The sequence below is a fragment of the Doryrhamphus excisus genome, linkage group LG18 (genome assembly GCF_037039965.1).
Source record: "Doryrhamphus excisus strain RoL-2023G ecotype Guam linkage group LG18, RoL_Dexc_Guam_v1.1, whole genome shotgun sequence".
NCBI classification, from domain to species: domain Eukaryota; kingdom Metazoa; phylum Chordata; class Actinopteri; order Syngnathiformes; family Syngnathidae; genus Doryrhamphus; species Doryrhamphus excisus.
In genome coordinates this window covers 17,866,578-17,883,485 of record NC_136374.1, presented here as the reverse complement: position 1 = coordinate 17,883,485, position 16,908 = coordinate 17,866,578, and the positions used below count along the sequence as shown (strand labels likewise).

Below are 16,908 nucleotides of genomic sequence, written 5' to 3'. Positions count from 1 at the left end.
AAAACTGACTTGTGAAGTGGGAACATTTAAACACAATATGGGTCAACTCAATGGAAAGGCATAGTCATAGTAAATATTGGATAGTAGGAATAAACGTGCCTTACATGAGGTCCACGTAAGGCCTTACATGAGGTCCACGTAAGGCCTTACATGAGGTCCACGTAAGGCCTTACATGAGGTCCACGTAAGGCCTTACATGAGGTCCACGTAAGGCCTTACATGAGGTCCACGTAAGGCCTTACATGAGGTCCACGTAAGGCCTTACATGAGGTCCACGTGAGGCCTTACATGAGGTCCACGTGAGGCCGTACATGAGGTCCACATTGGTGAGAATACCTACATACCACCTATGACCAAAAAGTACCTGTATTCTATGCTGTGTTGGTTTGTGAAAATGGGGCACACTGACTCATAGAAGCACACATCCCAGTTGAAGAAAGTGGGTCTAATGTTATTTCTGGGCCAGCAGTTCACTGCCAGTGCCCCACATATTGGCACCACGAGGTTGTAGTGGAGAGGCCTCGGGCCGCAGCTTGGAGCAACCCCCCACTGAGCATCAGCTGTGAAAAGTAGTGCAACAGCGTAGTTTACAGATGTCTGTAAATGGAAAGGATGAAATGTTGCTTCAGTCATTCTAATGCAAAGACTATCCGGGTTGGTCATGTGACACGCATCACGTGTGCACACATGCAGGCGGGCTTGTTTTCATGTTTCGTCCCTGTTTATCCTATTGTGTGCGCCTATGTACCGGCTGTCATTAATGAGCGTGTGTGCGTGTTTGTGTGTCGCCGCTCCCTTGGGACGCAGACTGCAGTGCTTTAATTAGCTTAATCCACCAGCAACACATGGATGGAGGAGCTGTGAATGAGAGGGTTTGATGATGGGTGGAAGGCGAGGTGACTGAGATACACAGAGGAGAATATCTCTCCTTCCACCATTTGCCCCCCCCCCCAAAAAACACCCCACACACACACACACTGCTCATTCTTGGCAGTGTCATTCGTTGGCCAAGCCATTGTCAAACCTGCAGGGAGGCGGAAACGGCCTCTGAAATGACCACATGTGCTGGAGGAGGCCAGCAAAACCATTCCCAGGGAGACTCGGCATTCAAAGGGAAGCCAAGCTAAATGACCAATTAAATATAATAGTGAGGGCTTAATTGGAGTTAGCCCATTTAGGACGACACCATGCAATTCATACTATGGAGAATACATAGGGATGGAGGGATGCGGAAGAGAGGCTCTAAGGCCAGTCGGGTTAGAATCGGTGGGGGAAAGGGAGAGTGGAAAGAAAGACGATGCACAGGCAAATGATCGTCGTGGGAATAGATGCAAACAGCTCAGTCAGTCAGCTAATAACTACTTCCATGGGGAAATAGAGCAGTACATAAAGTACATACGATTATGTATTAGTCAAAGAAGACAACAGGATCTGGGTTAAGGCGATCAGAGGTGATTGGTGATTGATTGTGATTCTGATTGAGGAAAGGTGAAACAAAGTGAACCAAATGAATCATTAAGAGACATTTTTAAGAAATGTGTGTGAAGGTGATTACAAAGTCCAAAAAAGGTGAAAGAAGAAATGACATTGACTAACAGTGATCCTCTTTAATTACCAACAGCTTACTGGAAGAAAATCAGGACTCCACAAAGTCAGCTATACAAATAATAATGCCATAAGCTTTTTTTCTTGGTCCACTAATGCTTTAATAAAGCCCTAAGCTGCTGGAAATAATTAGTCCAATTTAAGCTCCAAGACCCAAAATCCAAGAGGACGTTCCTGACGGAGGGCGAACTGGAAGCAAATATGTACCCTATATATGTGTACTTATACGTTCAGATGTACTGCCCCCTAGCTTAGCCGATAGCAACGGTCTGCATGCTGCAAAAAGTAAAAGATGCCATAATCTCCTCGTGTGATTGTAATTATTACAATAAGGAAATGTGCATAGTTTCTTTTTTGAATATATACAACCTGTAAAGTTTCAGCACAGTACAGTACTGTCCTGTACAGGCAACGCCAAAACCCACTGGGACCTGGAGAAAAACCCACTGGGACCTGGAGAAACACATGCCAGACCGATGGCGAAGGCGATGGCGATTTGCGGTGTAGTAAATGTAAACTTTGCTTGAAAACTTGAAAACTTTGACCATTTTATGCAGGCCTCGATGAATGACATCCACCATTTTGAGCGTATACACAAAAAGGTAACTTCCATATAAGATCCGATTTCAAGGATTTAAGGAAAGTTTTGGCATGGAACCAAATGGCCATCCACCCCTTTTTCAGATTGTGTGAAATCCCTAGAAAGTCCCTCAAAGCCAGCAATGACAGATAATGTGCGTGTTGTCTATTCCCGGCTTCATATTTTAAGGCAAATTGTGGACAGAAAAGCAGGCGAGTGGACATAAAAAGGCATTTTGTGCGTGTAAATATTGTTAGCCCATGATGTACAAATGACTAGAAAAAGATCATAAGGTACAAATGGTGCTAACGTAGCGAGATAGCATGGACTTTATGCATCCATGGAAGTTGTAGACAGGCTTAAGGAAGACATATTCCATTGAGGGGAAGATGGTAGAAGATGGTAGAAGATGGTAATTAGTTAAACAGCATGAAAGTCAAGCATTCTGTGTGAAAATGGCGAATGTATGCACGTGATATCGTGCACACGGTGGCCTTCCCAGTCCCAAAGCATATGTCTTCCAGTTTAACACTCAAAGCCAAATCACATTCAAGCGTATCATTTGGAGCTTTTTCTCCGCACGCTTTGCAAATGTGAAATACTAACATGTGTATGTATGCAAATGTGCACGTATTCCAACACCAGCACGCAAACCTTAATCAGCTTGACGCCACAAGCCCTAATCAAAAGGATCTAGTGTGAATCTATTAGCCAGGCTAGACTGGGTCCCTGTTGGCATTCAAACACCAGATCAACTCATTTGATGGCAACGTATTTATACTCATTTACACTCCATATTTGGCGTAATAGGTGTGACGGAGTTTAAAGTCTTCCATTCCCGTCGGTCCGACCTCTCTTAAGAGACTAAGTCGTAAAAGGTATTGTAGCTTTAAGAGCCGGTGGAGTGTACAGCCAAGATAGACTCTCCTACGCCAAAGCATACACGGGAGGATGCTGGCTTTAATTGCAAGGAAACCAGTGTGAGACATTTAGTTGGAATGTGGGCCAAAGCTAATGTAGCCCACTGTGCTACGGGTGCCTGACCCTCTGGACACTGCAAGCTTCCAACTTTCCCACTGGGAATCTGTGTTTGCACATACCTGTGGGAACATACTGCTTTGGACCATCAGGTTCATAGGATGAATGTGTACTGTAAAGTACGTGCTGGGGTTGGGTCACTAACAGCGGATATGGTTGCTGTCCCGTGTCCAAGTACCCAAGTATGACCCATGACTTCATGAAACACGTGTCTGCCATGGTACTAAACTAGAGTGGAAGAAGTTTGCCGACATTTTCTACTTCCTGACGAAGAGGAATTGTGTATTAATTTGCTGCTGCAACAGAAAAGAGCGAGGCGGTCCACTCGTCCTTAGAATAAGAGGAGTGCTGCAATCGCAGCTTGTCATTCTTGCCACCGCAGGGACTTCCACCCTGGCAGGAGAATGTGCTTACAAAAGGCATCCGGAACAGAAAAAAAAGCAAAGAAAAACCAACAACGTGTTTCAGTGTTTATGCTTAAACTAGCGTGCACCAAGGAAGGCGTCATATAACTGCTATTTCTGTACTTCAGCTAAGAGGATCTCCTGCTAGTCTGACATTTTTTTTCAGCGTATCTATAGGTAGAAAAACGGAGGTGCGCAGAGTGGAACATTTCTGCATGAAAGGGGCCGCTCAAGTGACCGTGGGTGTGAAAATGACGCCATTTGTCCGTTTGGATCCCAAAACAAGCTGAAGCCGCTACTTCCTTCTCATGCTGTCAACCCTGCCGCTTATACAGAGATGTGGCTCATATGTGGTCAGGTTCTGGTCTTGGGACATCTCGTGTGCTTCTAAGCAGCACCCTCATCATAAAGAACGCGTGGAAAGGTCTCAGGAGGTCCATGCAGTCAACTGCAATGCCAAATGTGACCAATAGATGCTGTTGTATCCTAGATGTCTGGAGAAGAGACACTTGCTTCCGGTATTCTGCCATGAGAACATGGCGACATACGGGGGCTGCTCGAATAGTGTGTCCGACCACAGTGCACCTTGCTGGGCCACGCCAGGTGGCTCCACCCCCTCTATATATCCTGGTTCTACCGACCTTGGGGGGGCTGCTCGAATAGAGTGTCCGACTACAGTGCACCTTGCTGGGCCACGCTAGGTGGCTCCACCCCCTCTATATATCCTGGTTCTACCGACCTTGGGGGGGCTGCTCGAATAGAGTGTCCGACCACAGTGCACCTTGCTGGGCCACGCAAGGTGGCTCCACCCCCTCTATATATCCTGGTTCTACCAACCTTGGGGGGGCTGCTCGAATAGAGTGTCCGACCACAGTGCACCTTGCTGGGCCACACTAGGTGGCTCCACCCCCTCTATATATCCTGGTTCTACCGACCTCTGGGCGGCTTCTGGGGTGCTCACAGAGTGTGTCTGACCAGGGTGAGTCTATCTGGGCCAGGTTCCATGGTCCATCACCAGCTCGTTCAACAAGATGTCTCGGCTTTTAAAGAGAAGGATCAAAACGGCAATGACAAATATTCCATGTCAAGATGTAGAAACGTGCAGCTTGTATGTAGTTGCATCTTATTTATGGATGTACAATAATCTGGATATTACAGAATTCTCTGTTGCAGTCTGATTTTTTTATATATACGTGGTCCTCGGTTTACAGCGTGCCGTTTCTTGTTAGCAAAACAAAGGCTAAATAAACAAAAATACAAATATAAGACATTCAAATGGGCTTGTGTAGTATTCTACACTGGTCACTAGGTGTCAGTAATGCTCCTGTAATGTTTGGTGGGACACACAAGCACCAGACTTTATCACTTTTTTGGTGCCTTTTGACTGTCCCGACTGATGATGCCCAATTCCGCACCTGAAGAAGATGCTCTTCATACAATGGACGCAGCTAAAAAGGTAAAGCGTGAATATGGACACGTTACTAGCATGGTTCCTCCATGGATATTACATCCCAGATGTCTGATGATGACCTAGAAACATGCTGTCCAGGTCCTCGCTGGGATCGTGCTAGCATCCCAGCTTGTGTATGCGCTCGTGTGATCTCCAGTTAAAATTGGATTGTAGCCTGCCACATTTATTATTCATCTCCTCCTTTCAAAAAGATTTTTTTTCCTGGGGCTCCATCTCTCATGGATTCTTCATTTTGCCTCATTAACCCTTGGAAGTGGTGAATTACAGCAGACATTCAAGAGTAGTGTAGAAGAAGTGTGCAGTGACAGAGCAGAAGCGAAGACCAGGGACGGGTTTAGGGAATGATGTGTACCTGGATGTCATTACAAGTACGGCTCAAACTGGGAGGTAACCAGTGGCACTCAATTTCCAAGCTATATGGGAAAATATGATAAAGGGACAATTACCTTGCAGCAATTAATGGTAACCAACACTCAATTAGGAATATGGATCATTAAAGCAAATGGACCTTTGCAGCATAAAGGTGCAGATGAAGAAACCAGTTTAATGAGACTGGGAGCATCATAGTAGATCTCTTATTAATAAGTCACATCTAATTATAGAAAATGTATGTGGATTCCTCACATCTGTACTCGTATACGGTATGTGCTGTCAGCCCTTCTCCTTAATTGGAGAGAATAATTAGAATTGTAATGAATGATTATGGAGGGGAAGTACCATCAGTGCATTCCAGCTCCAAGCATATATTAGACTTGGCCATTATCAGGAGAACAATCACTCATCAAGTCCAGCAGGAAGAGAGACTATCGGTCCCTCCACGAGTTTTCTCTGATTGTTGCGACATAAAATGCTTGACTTGGTGGCTTTTTCACAAAGTTGAGTCTTGATTTTACAATTCAGTTATTCATGGTTTCAAGTTTATAATATTGAACTATAATATTAATATCAATCTACATGATTGTAACAGCAGCTGGAGCAGCCCAAACGTGGTACATAATGTATATCCCGACTGTGATGGATTCCTCTTTAAATACTGCTTCTGCTGGCCGCAGCCTAGTACTGCACCCCAGGACGTGATCAGACACAAAACCAGATCAATTCTGAATCAATTAATTCTAAAATTGACTATTATTATTAGATACACAAAGAGAGGAATTCCTGAGTCCAGCTGATATGGATGACTGCAGCACATACCGTGTGTGTGTGTGTGTGTGTGTGTGTGTGTGTGTGTTCGTGTGTGTGTGTGTGTGTGTGTGTGTGCGGACGCCTGTCCTTACTTGGCCTGTAAATAGCTAGCTTTGGAGAAGACGGCAAGCTTGTGACTTCATGTGATTGAGCTGATTTGATTGTAGATGGGATGCCAAGAGAGAACTCTTGTTTGAGTGGGAGGGAAAGACAAGAGAAGAGAAGAGAGAGAGAGAGAGAGAGAGAGAGAGAGAGAGAGAGAGAGGGCGATAGAGCGAGGGCGATAGAGACAGACATACTGTACATGCTTGACTTGTCACACTGGCATTATGGCTTAACTGGGCTGGATCTAATAAGAAAATGGCATCCAGACGCAGCGCTGTCAAGAGGACGAAAAAATAAGTGCAGAAAATGACACATTTTGCTGTTAATTTGGGAACATCCTGATAAGATTGGATGACTGATGGCGCTTGGGGAAGGAGTTAAATTAAGTGGAAAAAGATGTACTTAGGCAAAGTGTAAATGATCTGTTTTGTCTTGAGCAGACACTATCTGATCCTTTTCATCGGGCTCTACGTTTGCCGTCTCTTTCATCTGTTCCACACGCGTGTGTGCGTGTGCGTGTGCGTGTGCGTGTTACCGCTTGCATTTGTGTGAACTACTGACCGAGGGCCAACAAACGGCAGCACAAAGCCAGCCTCTGTGCTGCTGCCCGGGTCAAACAACTCGTGCCTCGGTTGCTGAAGCCAAAAGATGACACGCACTCCCCCACATGTGGGCTCCTTCAAGTCTCTTTACAGGCCCTCTAGTTTGGGGTTATTATTCACAACATTAAAATGGGAGTCATGCATACGGTATACAGTACATATAAACACACAATCTTCCCTGCTGTATATGTTAGTCCCTAACTATACTATATCTATTGATTACTTGCGTCTTCCTACCGTGCATTTTTTATTTTTTTGATTGGGCGTCATGAAAGTTGCGACACAAACACGGGGGAGTGTAACAGGTCAGCATAATGTGGCAGCACAATATCTGTCAATTAGGCCGTGGTACAATGGTGACAAAGCAACCCCAGTAGAATACACAAATTGGCTGTACACGGCAATATGCAGTACCAGGGGGAAGATTCTTCATTAACCTCAATGGTAGCATTGCATGCATGGAATACTCACACTGGGCATTTAACATGTCAGAATTGGCCGGGACTCCACCTACCAGCCCTCTACTCACCGTTGTAGACGCATTTAAGCTCGGCAGTCTACGGATGCCAACACATCATAATACAACACGGTACTGCAACGTCAACATTGTACAGAGGCTGGTGGTGAACAATCCCTGGTGGGAGGAGCCATCAGATTAATGATGCGCTACATAGTACATGTATGTGCTGTACCTGTGCATAAGGGAGCATACTGTGGACTTTGACGAATGTACAGTGGATACCCGTGCGCTCCCAATTGAGTAATGACGGCCCTGCAAATTTCTCCAAAAAAGCCGTTCTTCCCCCCAAATTCACCCGAAATTATTAGAATTCATAAATACATGATAGTACAGGTTGAATATACAGCATATGTACATTTTTACATCTTCATGGTTCACGATGAATGTTTTTGACACGTTGTTCGGCCAGTCCTTGAACGCACCATAGCTGCTGTGACACTAATATAAAACAATCCATCCTCAAAACTTGGAAAGTTAATACTGCATATGATTCTCGGTCGTTACTGGAATTACAAAAGGCGTAGACACGTACGTTGACACGGCTTGGAGAAACGCCATGTCCGCCAGTTAGCCAGGGTGACCCAAAGGCCCGCAGAGCAGGACTACTAGCGTACTCCCGCTAGCCGCTTCAGAGTGAGGTGGAGACGGGCCCACGACAGATGGAAGCGTGGGTGTCGTGTTGGCCCGTGACTCCAACTCATCTGTTCTATTGATCATCACGATTCAAATGCTATACATTTGATACTTTGTTGAAATAAGTGTGTAAGACATATTTAGGCCTTAAGCCCAATTTGCAATTGAAGAGAGCTGAATCTAATATAATAATTCCACTTTTATTGCAAATGTGAATCCAAAATCAGAGGAGAACAACAGCGTTAGTGAGCAGGAGGGTTCGGAGCAGTATGAGCGAGGCATTCTTACAGAAATTGCAGGAGCAAATAAATGGCCCAGTGATTTTGGCAATCCGCTGGTAGGCGTGGGACATCACTCCTGCCTAACGTGGGACCGCTGTACCATCCTTGAGTACGGATCAGAGCATCCATACTCGTCAAATGGACCAGACTTGAGTCGTCAACTGTTCCCAAGCACAGCACAGATTGCCTTGTGTGGGAGCCGCCTAATTACATAGTTAGCCACCATTTTTGTTTCTGGCTATGTTTGCCAAAAACATAAAGAGGACTTTTGGGCAGACCATCACTCTGCTTGACGGCAGCACAGAATGGAATATTGTGTCTTCATTCCTCATGTTTATTCATTCATGAGACATTTGAGGAAAACAGAGAAGTTTCACAGATTCACAAAATGCAAAGTGACTAATAGGCTGATATATACTATATAATATATACTATACTATATACTAATACTATGTAGTGTATGATACACAATGAGAGAAAACAACCCCGATGCCGAGTTGAAATGCCTTTTCATTTCTACTTTTCAGCGTGAACCTCATCACCCACCCACCTGAACCTGGCACGGCCACTCGGAGTCCACAGTGGGCAATGGGAGCGGTGGCCAAGTGGCACACGGGCCGCATGCACACGGCAGATGGCTGTCATTCAACCCTTCCCAATGACTGTAGCACAGGAATCTGAACTACAGTGCAACCCCTAGGGTAGAACAGAGTCTGGTCCAGGAACATCCCTTTGTTTGTATTCAAGTTCTTCTATTGTTAATTTTCAATTTATAGCTCATACTAAGATACTTTGACTTGTGTAAATGCACAGAAAAGGGAAAGAAACATGTTCATGTTCATATAAGGACTGTAAATTATGGGCAAAATGTTCCCCTTTAAAAAGCTATAGGTGATCTGATGAAGGCGTTTACATGCGTGTAAAAAGATGAATTTTTAGTACATGTAAATATACTAGGTGATAGCCATAAGCCAAACACATTTTTCGATGAAGTCTCGTGCAACACATCATGACGTCATGACGGTGGTTCAACGTGTGACGTTTGGACGGTATATTTGGTGAAACGACCCACAGCATAACCCCTGGTGTATTCAACTGTAAGCGCTAGCACCGTATGTCAATTTGCAATATCCATACAGTATATTTGTGTCGGCGCCGCCAATGTGTTGACATTTGGAGAGCTTAACGGCTTGGAAGCTCCATCAAGGTGGCTAAACCCATAACTCCTTGATAGACATAGGCGGCGTGGTATCACCCAGGCCTCATAGAGCGCCACAGCGTGATCGGGGAGTTAGACGGTGTGTGTAAGCCGGGTGCTGACAGATGAACACGGACGCACGCTGACCAACGTCTGGGCCAAGCCTAACACTTCCAGATAATGAAATGTCCAAACGGAATGGAGACTTTTAAGCCCAAATATTAAATGCGGCGGTGGCGGCTGGCTGACCACTGGGTGTCCTTGACCACAGCGGTACCCAGATGACAGATGGAATTAGTTAAGCACACCCTCATCTTGTCGTGCTTCTGTGGTCAAATCATAAGGTGGATGCAATTGTTTCTAAATGTGAGATGAATTGTTTGCTGTCAATCATTCGTAGCCGTCTCTGTGTAAAAATGGGACTGTACAAAACACCACAAAATGCCTGAAAGACTATTCCCCCATTGTCCAGATATTGTTACTCGTCCCTCTCCAGAAGCCCTCAGGCACGGTTATACAAACATGGCTGTACAGCAGTGCTTTCCAGGGGAAAGCAGAAAGAACATGGACAGCCTATGGACTTTCTGCATGGTCTGCATGAACCCACACAAAAACTGTCAGCAGCTAAAATCACTGTGCCGTATTCTACTGCTGACACAATTAAAACAGAGAAAATCAATGGCAGACACTATGCTCAAACACCGGCTGATCTGGGCTGAATACATCATTAAAAGAATATTCATCAGCGCCCCTTTTCATTGGCCAGTCATCTCCTGCCCATTGTCAGAAAGTCTTAACATGATGCGGAAACACGTCGGATCACACGCCCGCATCAACACAGCATACCTTGCTTAGCATAGCCAGGTTTCGCACACATCCATCATGCAGAGCATAATCACAGAGAAGAAAGGCCACAAGAATAGCAAAGTAAAGACGGTGAATGGCTGTCATTTTGACAAATGCACAACACCGAATCTCAGGCCGACCTGCATTGTTCCCTTCCTTCAATCCCTCCTGAACGCCACATGGCGAATATCAACATGCACAGCGTGAGCGACAAACACTGCGTGCATACACAAATGAGCATTAGAAAGTGCTCAAACAAATAAGTGGATAATATATTCATAAAATGGAATAGTTGACAGGTCTTGAGCAGAGGGAGACTGGAGTGAATTCTAATGAGTAACCATTATCCCCAAGAGTGCGGTCATTCATAGACCGCTGTTGTTCTGTCTAAGTCGCTTACATCATTTCTCATTCATCCTCTTAACTGATCAAAGAGCCGACCAGAGCAAAGACACGCTCGTCATTACTGCCAGCAAAATGACTGAAAGTGACTTTTTACAATTAGAAACTCTAACGTTTTACATCTGGCGTGACTCACATGACAATCAATGAAGGCAAAAGTCGCCAGCTTGCAGCAAACGGCTTGTTAAAGTAACAGGCTTCAATCAGGGCTGGGATATTGTCAGGAATATGAATATGATGCATTGGACTTTATGTCTGAAAAGGCACTTTTGGAGAAGTTGCACGCAGAAAAGAAAATGTTCTTACCTTTTTCAGTTTTCCATTGCGTGTGCCGACGAAAGCCACGGTGTTGCCACGGTAGTCGTACGCTGCCACCGATGTCATGCCGTCTTCTTTGTCGATGAAGAGGGGGATGCCCTCAATGGTGCTGGTTCCACCCAGAGGCTGGTTGAAGTCCTGGCCACAGAAGTTGTCATCTATCTGCAAAGGCTTGAGAAGGAAGACGAGAAAAATATGTCATAATCTCATAATACTTTTTAGGAGTGTAACCGCATGTCATTATCAGTTCCAGAGGACTTTCCATGACTATCCGGCATGCTTTCCATGGGGTTATGTTAAAGATATTGTGTATTGACCACAGACATGGGACATCAACGACCTGAAGCAACCAAATCACTGATGCCATTAGCTCATATTGATGAGGCTATGCTACAGCAAACATGGCAAGAAATTGATTGCAGTGTTGATGTGCTTCTTGTAACTAATGGCGCCCGTATATTGGAGCGGTGTATTTAATGAAGCAAAAAAAAACTCTATATCTGTTCCTCATTTGTAATAAATCATTAGTCTCCACCAAAGCTGCCCCTTGTCACCGATTATGTTCACAATTTTTATGGACTGAATTTTAGGCGCAGACAAGACATTGAAGAGGTCCGGTTTTTAGGGCCCGAGGATGGGCTCATTGGGCCGTGACCGCCAGAGTTTACTGTAGCGGTTCGCAGCTGAGTGTGAAGACTCTGCACCTCAGATCTGATACCATTTGGCTCTCATAGGAGAGGGCCTCCGGGCTGGCAGTGAGGGCTTGACCCGGGTGTAGGAGTCGAATTATCTGTGGTACCAGTCGTTGTGGTGAAGACTCGATGTGCTGGTCAATCATGGTCATGAGCTTTGGATCACGAATGACTAAAAGAACTACATAGTGGATACGAGCTGCTGCCCCCCCCCCCCCGGGAAGAATGCTGCTCCTTCACATTGAGAGGAGGCAGTTGAGTTGGCTCGGGCAGCTAGCCCGGATGCCTCCTAGCGAGGTGTTTTGGGCATACCCTGCCGGGAGGATGCCTTGGGAACTGGAACTGGAAGAGGTAGCCAGGGACCGGGAGGCCTGGTACACCTTACCGAGTCAGCTGCCCCCAAGACCCGGATAAGAGGAGGAAAATAGATGGATTTGTCAAGATTTGTCTCGTCATTTGCCTTGGTGATACATTTGTTAATATTGCAAAGACACTTCATAGACACCCTGTATTGTTTTTAGGAAGGTGCAATTCAACCGACTATCTACTTCACGGTTCAAAGTCCATAATTGAACGCCATGCTTCTCTGTAAAAGGCGCAATAAAACTGAACGAAAGTCAGTTATCAGACAAGAAGTTTTGATGTACTAAGATTACCTTAAACTGTCAGTCTAGCGTGGATGCCAGTAAGAACACACACTTCTCTTACACATTTCACTCTTGGGCAGAGTGTAAATGACAGTGTAATCCACAGTCTTATCACTACATCATCTGATTGATCCACAAAGGAGAAAAGATAACACACCCCCACCCACACCCCCAACCCCCAACCCCACCCAATCTGCCTAAATAGCCTGCAGCAGAAAGCACACATCAATAAGTCGTTATTCAGGTTTTTTTTCTACGTTCTCTTTTTCAGTCACCTTCCAGCTACTAAAGTAAGCGAGCAGGCATCAATACCTCAGCTCTTCCTGCCTTTGTCCACCCCATCCCTCTGCAAAACTCTTTTCATCCACACATTCTTGCCAAATTCTCATCAATCACTCATCCATTCTGGAGCCAAAATGTGAGAACGTGTAGGACAGCCAATGATCTTCAAGAAAAGGCAACAAAGAGCTGATTTCACTTTCTGTCTTCTGTTTGGCGGTGCAAGGACAGACATTTTAATGACTATTTATGGTGCGTTCAGGAGAGTAAAGCCCCCACCTCAAACAGGTTTCTGTTGCGGCCACAAATGGGGCCACACTTTCTCCCAAACAAAGACAACAGACGACACACACTCACAAATTCATGTTTGGACTCGCAGGTTACAACCAGGTTTACCGGTTACCGACCAGGGTACCCAAGTGTGTAGAGACAATTTGCTACAAGCTACAGTGTCTGCATCTATGCACGCCATGTGGCATATAAACTGTCCATAACCATTTTTAAACCATATACTCGTAGTCACGGGAATGCAATCCATCAGTCTGGATTAATCAATGCCATAAACAAACATTCGCCGCATACACACACCAGCACCGCCGTGACGTCAAAGCCCAAGGGAAGACATTAAAAGGGTTAATCAGTTTTCTATAGAGGAGAAGAAATATCGGAAAACACCGCAGACAGTCTACCCTGGAGTCCATGAGGCTTACCATACACAAACACACATTCGTAAACATAGTTCCTATGGGGCCCTCAAGGGTAAAGGTCCTAACTTTTCTGCACGCGTGTGACTTTTAACAGCACAGATCAGCATGGAATATAAAGTATTTTCCGTGTAGGAGAAAAGCATTTTAAAGGTTGTTTTAATGTGCCTAGGGATGGGCAATATGGACCAAAAGCCCATAATCCCATATATTTATGTTGAATATCAACATACGATATACAGACCTGATCTGACAGACCTGGATCTTAATGAGGTTTTAAGTAGAGCTACATTATGCAAAAGTAAGAAGGGGGAGTGTGACAAAAAGCGCTTTGAAAAAGTCATTTATTGAAAACTTAAATAGGTTGTTTTTCAGCTCATCAAAAAATGTAGGGAGTAAAAATTCTCCCAACCAGAACAAAATAAATTCCCAGTTGGACTCTGTAACGAGCAGTAGTCCACCATTCTTGTTAATCACTTCAAAAATTGGTTTGGGAATCCTTGTTGCAAGTGTTTCCAGGAGGCTATTGGGAAGATGGCTCCAAGTGGTGGAGATGGCGTTACGAAGGGCACCAACTGTCTGGAACTGATGGCCAGTTTTAGAAACTTCCCTTGCCATCCATCCCCAAATGTTCTCTTTGGGATTTAAATCAGGGGATCAAAAGAGTGATGTTATCGTCCCTGAAGAAGTCCTTGGTCAAGCGAGCATTGCGAACTGCGACTGAGTAAGCTTATGCACATTTTCTAATGGACACCATTCGCCTCGTTAGAAACTGCATGGGGCAAATATTACTGCCCCGCAGATGGAAATACTGAGCCAAATACCCATCAGGTGTTCAACTGCGGAAAGGTGTGCCAAGGTGGCAGGAAGACAATTCCCATTTCTATTAATATGCTGCATAGTAGCCAGCCTAGCGCTGACAGCTAATTCGGTGCTAATACCGAACTGACATGCTAACTATGCGGTGGGAAGGCGAAGGTAGACGGTAGATTTCTCTTGTAAGGAGCTGTTTTTACTCAGGCTCACTTCACATTGCAAACCAATGGAATGTAGTATTTAGTATATGGCACTAAACACGTGAGTACACATGAATAAACCTCCAGTACCACTGACTGATTACAGACGCAGGTCGCCCCGTGCCGAAGGAGACACAGCTATTTCTTTAACAAGCCAAGTAAATATGTGTACGCAAACATGATGTGGCCTCACGTGGAGTTCATCATATAGTCGACTCCTTCAGGGGAAACCGCGGCGGACTTGTGTACGGTAACATATGGCCGCTGCTGTGAACGACTGCGATTACGCTTAAAGAAAAACACACAGATGGCAAATAAAAATGTCCATTGGGCAATGGGTGATAGACACCTGGTTTATGAGGGAAAACAGATCCTCCTGGGGAAAAGGCACGCAAAACATGTAAACGGGGGCAATCGTACTAAAGACTGGTCAACGGTGTTGGGTGTTTGAAGGTGTGACACAGAAAAAAATCTTATAGAGATCTTATAACCATCATATGAGGCATCCGTGTTGCATGATAATGGCTGATAAGGAAGCTATGTACACAAAACAATCATCTTCAGTGGGGGGCAAAGGCTGTGTGTACATTTATGCCAGGGAGAAAAGAAAAGACTTATCTGGAAACAAACACAGGGACACTTCCTCTGCAGCCTCTCGCATTGTTTCCCTATCCAATGATGAAGGTTTTCACGGTAAAAAGGCACAACACACACACACGCACACACACACACACACACACACACACCAAGCTCTGGTGTACCAGAGGGGAGATGCAGGTGCTTTCACCTGAACGTGCAAAGCAGAGAGAAGGATTGTGGGAGAGGCCATCTCATAAATTACACAGTACTCTTGGCGGGGGAGCCTTGAACTTGCAGAGAAACTGCTAGTGTTTTTGCAATGTTTGTGTGTACTGGTAGGTTTGCAGCACAAACCCTCCCGGTGATTTATAGTGGCGAGAAAGCACTGCTCATCTAATGGTACACAGCTCCATAGTAGTATTTAGAATGCAAAGTCAAGGCAAATCTGTTTAGTCAGCCCATACCGATGTGTTCCATGTGTTTAATGGACTTTCATTTGATGGAAAAACGTGACCTACTGACATACGGCGTCATGTTGTGGCTTCCTTAAACTCTAGTCTAATCTTGTTATCTAAAAGCCTTTCCCTGAACCATCAATTGTGTACCAATTATGCATATGATAAATTCAGGGTACTGCAACACCAAACCGGCTAATCTTTGGTTCTGATTTGAAGAACGGGGGAATAAAGGCGGGATCTCACGCCCTACAGCTTGAGAAAGACTGGTTATAAGTCCACAGGAATACAACGCAGGTCTCTCAACGTGATTTTGACATTCGTCCACACACAAACGGAAGTTTTTGTCCTTAAAAACTTTTGGAACAAAACAATGAAGTGCTGTCATTTCCACGCTAGATTAAGTACAATTTAATGAATGGCAAACATTTCACACATCGCTTTAGGCAGGTGTGGGCAAACTGCAGCCCGCGGGCCACATCGGCACCGCAATGGTCTTGATTCGGCCCATCGGGCATTTCCAAATTCCTTCTTACTAATCCTTTAACATGGAAGCTGTAGCCGGCAGCATGACCTGCGGTACTATCGTGGCACGCTTGGGTTGTACAATCCGTAACTTGTACAAAACCCATCCAAAGAACACATCCAGCATCCTACGGTATATACCGCACCATGTGGGCATACGAACGTAAAAACATCAACAAATGCTGGGGAGCTTGTGGTACTCTTTCTCCAACATTTTACAGTGTTTTGTCGCGTTTATTGCAAAATATGTTGAAGGGTTTGTCAGAGAAGTAAACATTAAGTTAACATACGATTGATACCCAATGTTTTATTGTTCATGTTGTTGCTGCTGGACTACCCAGCATGCTCTGCGCCTATTTGGAACAGTTTTAAGTTATGTTTTCGCACTTATTTATATGATGTGTTAACTCGCTGCAGATGAGTTTGAGTCAAAACGTTTGCCCGCCCCTGCTACAGGGGATGGAAGACAAGGTATATTTTCTGGAAATATTCTCCCCTCTAATGTAAATAAACACAACAATGAAATGAAGAGCATTAGGGTCAAAGAGGTTTGCAGACGCTTGAACATGTTGGCATCGCAGGCACATTGTCTGGGCCGCATTTTCTAATTACTCCTGATAATGATGTAAGCAACACAACACCCACCCGCCCACACCACAGATCAATACACAATTACATTGACAATTAGTATCATTAAGAGTGTGGCTAGAGAGGGGATTTGTTGAGCTAAATTCTCCTCTGAGAACGACAGAAAGGTCAAACAACATGAAGAACCGAGTGGCTCACACACTCCCTCGCTGCATGGAGCTTTTCTATGCTCCTC

At 44.9% G+C, this 16,908-nt stretch overlaps 1 protein-coding gene across 2 annotated transcripts in view; it reads right to left on the bottom strand.

The window, feature by feature from the left end:
- The window catches only part of plxna1b (plexin A1b), a 153,376-nt gene that overhangs the window by 105,472 nt on the left and 30,996 nt on the right, over positions 1 to 16,908 (bottom strand). For both annotated transcript variants that reach the window (XM_058055833.2, XM_058055834.2), the window contains exon 3: positions 11,177 to 11,359. In XM_058055833.2, coding sequence (XP_057911816.2) covers positions 11,177 to 11,359 — 183 coding nt within the window. The remainder of the gene's footprint in view (positions 1 to 11,176; positions 11,360 to 16,908) is intronic.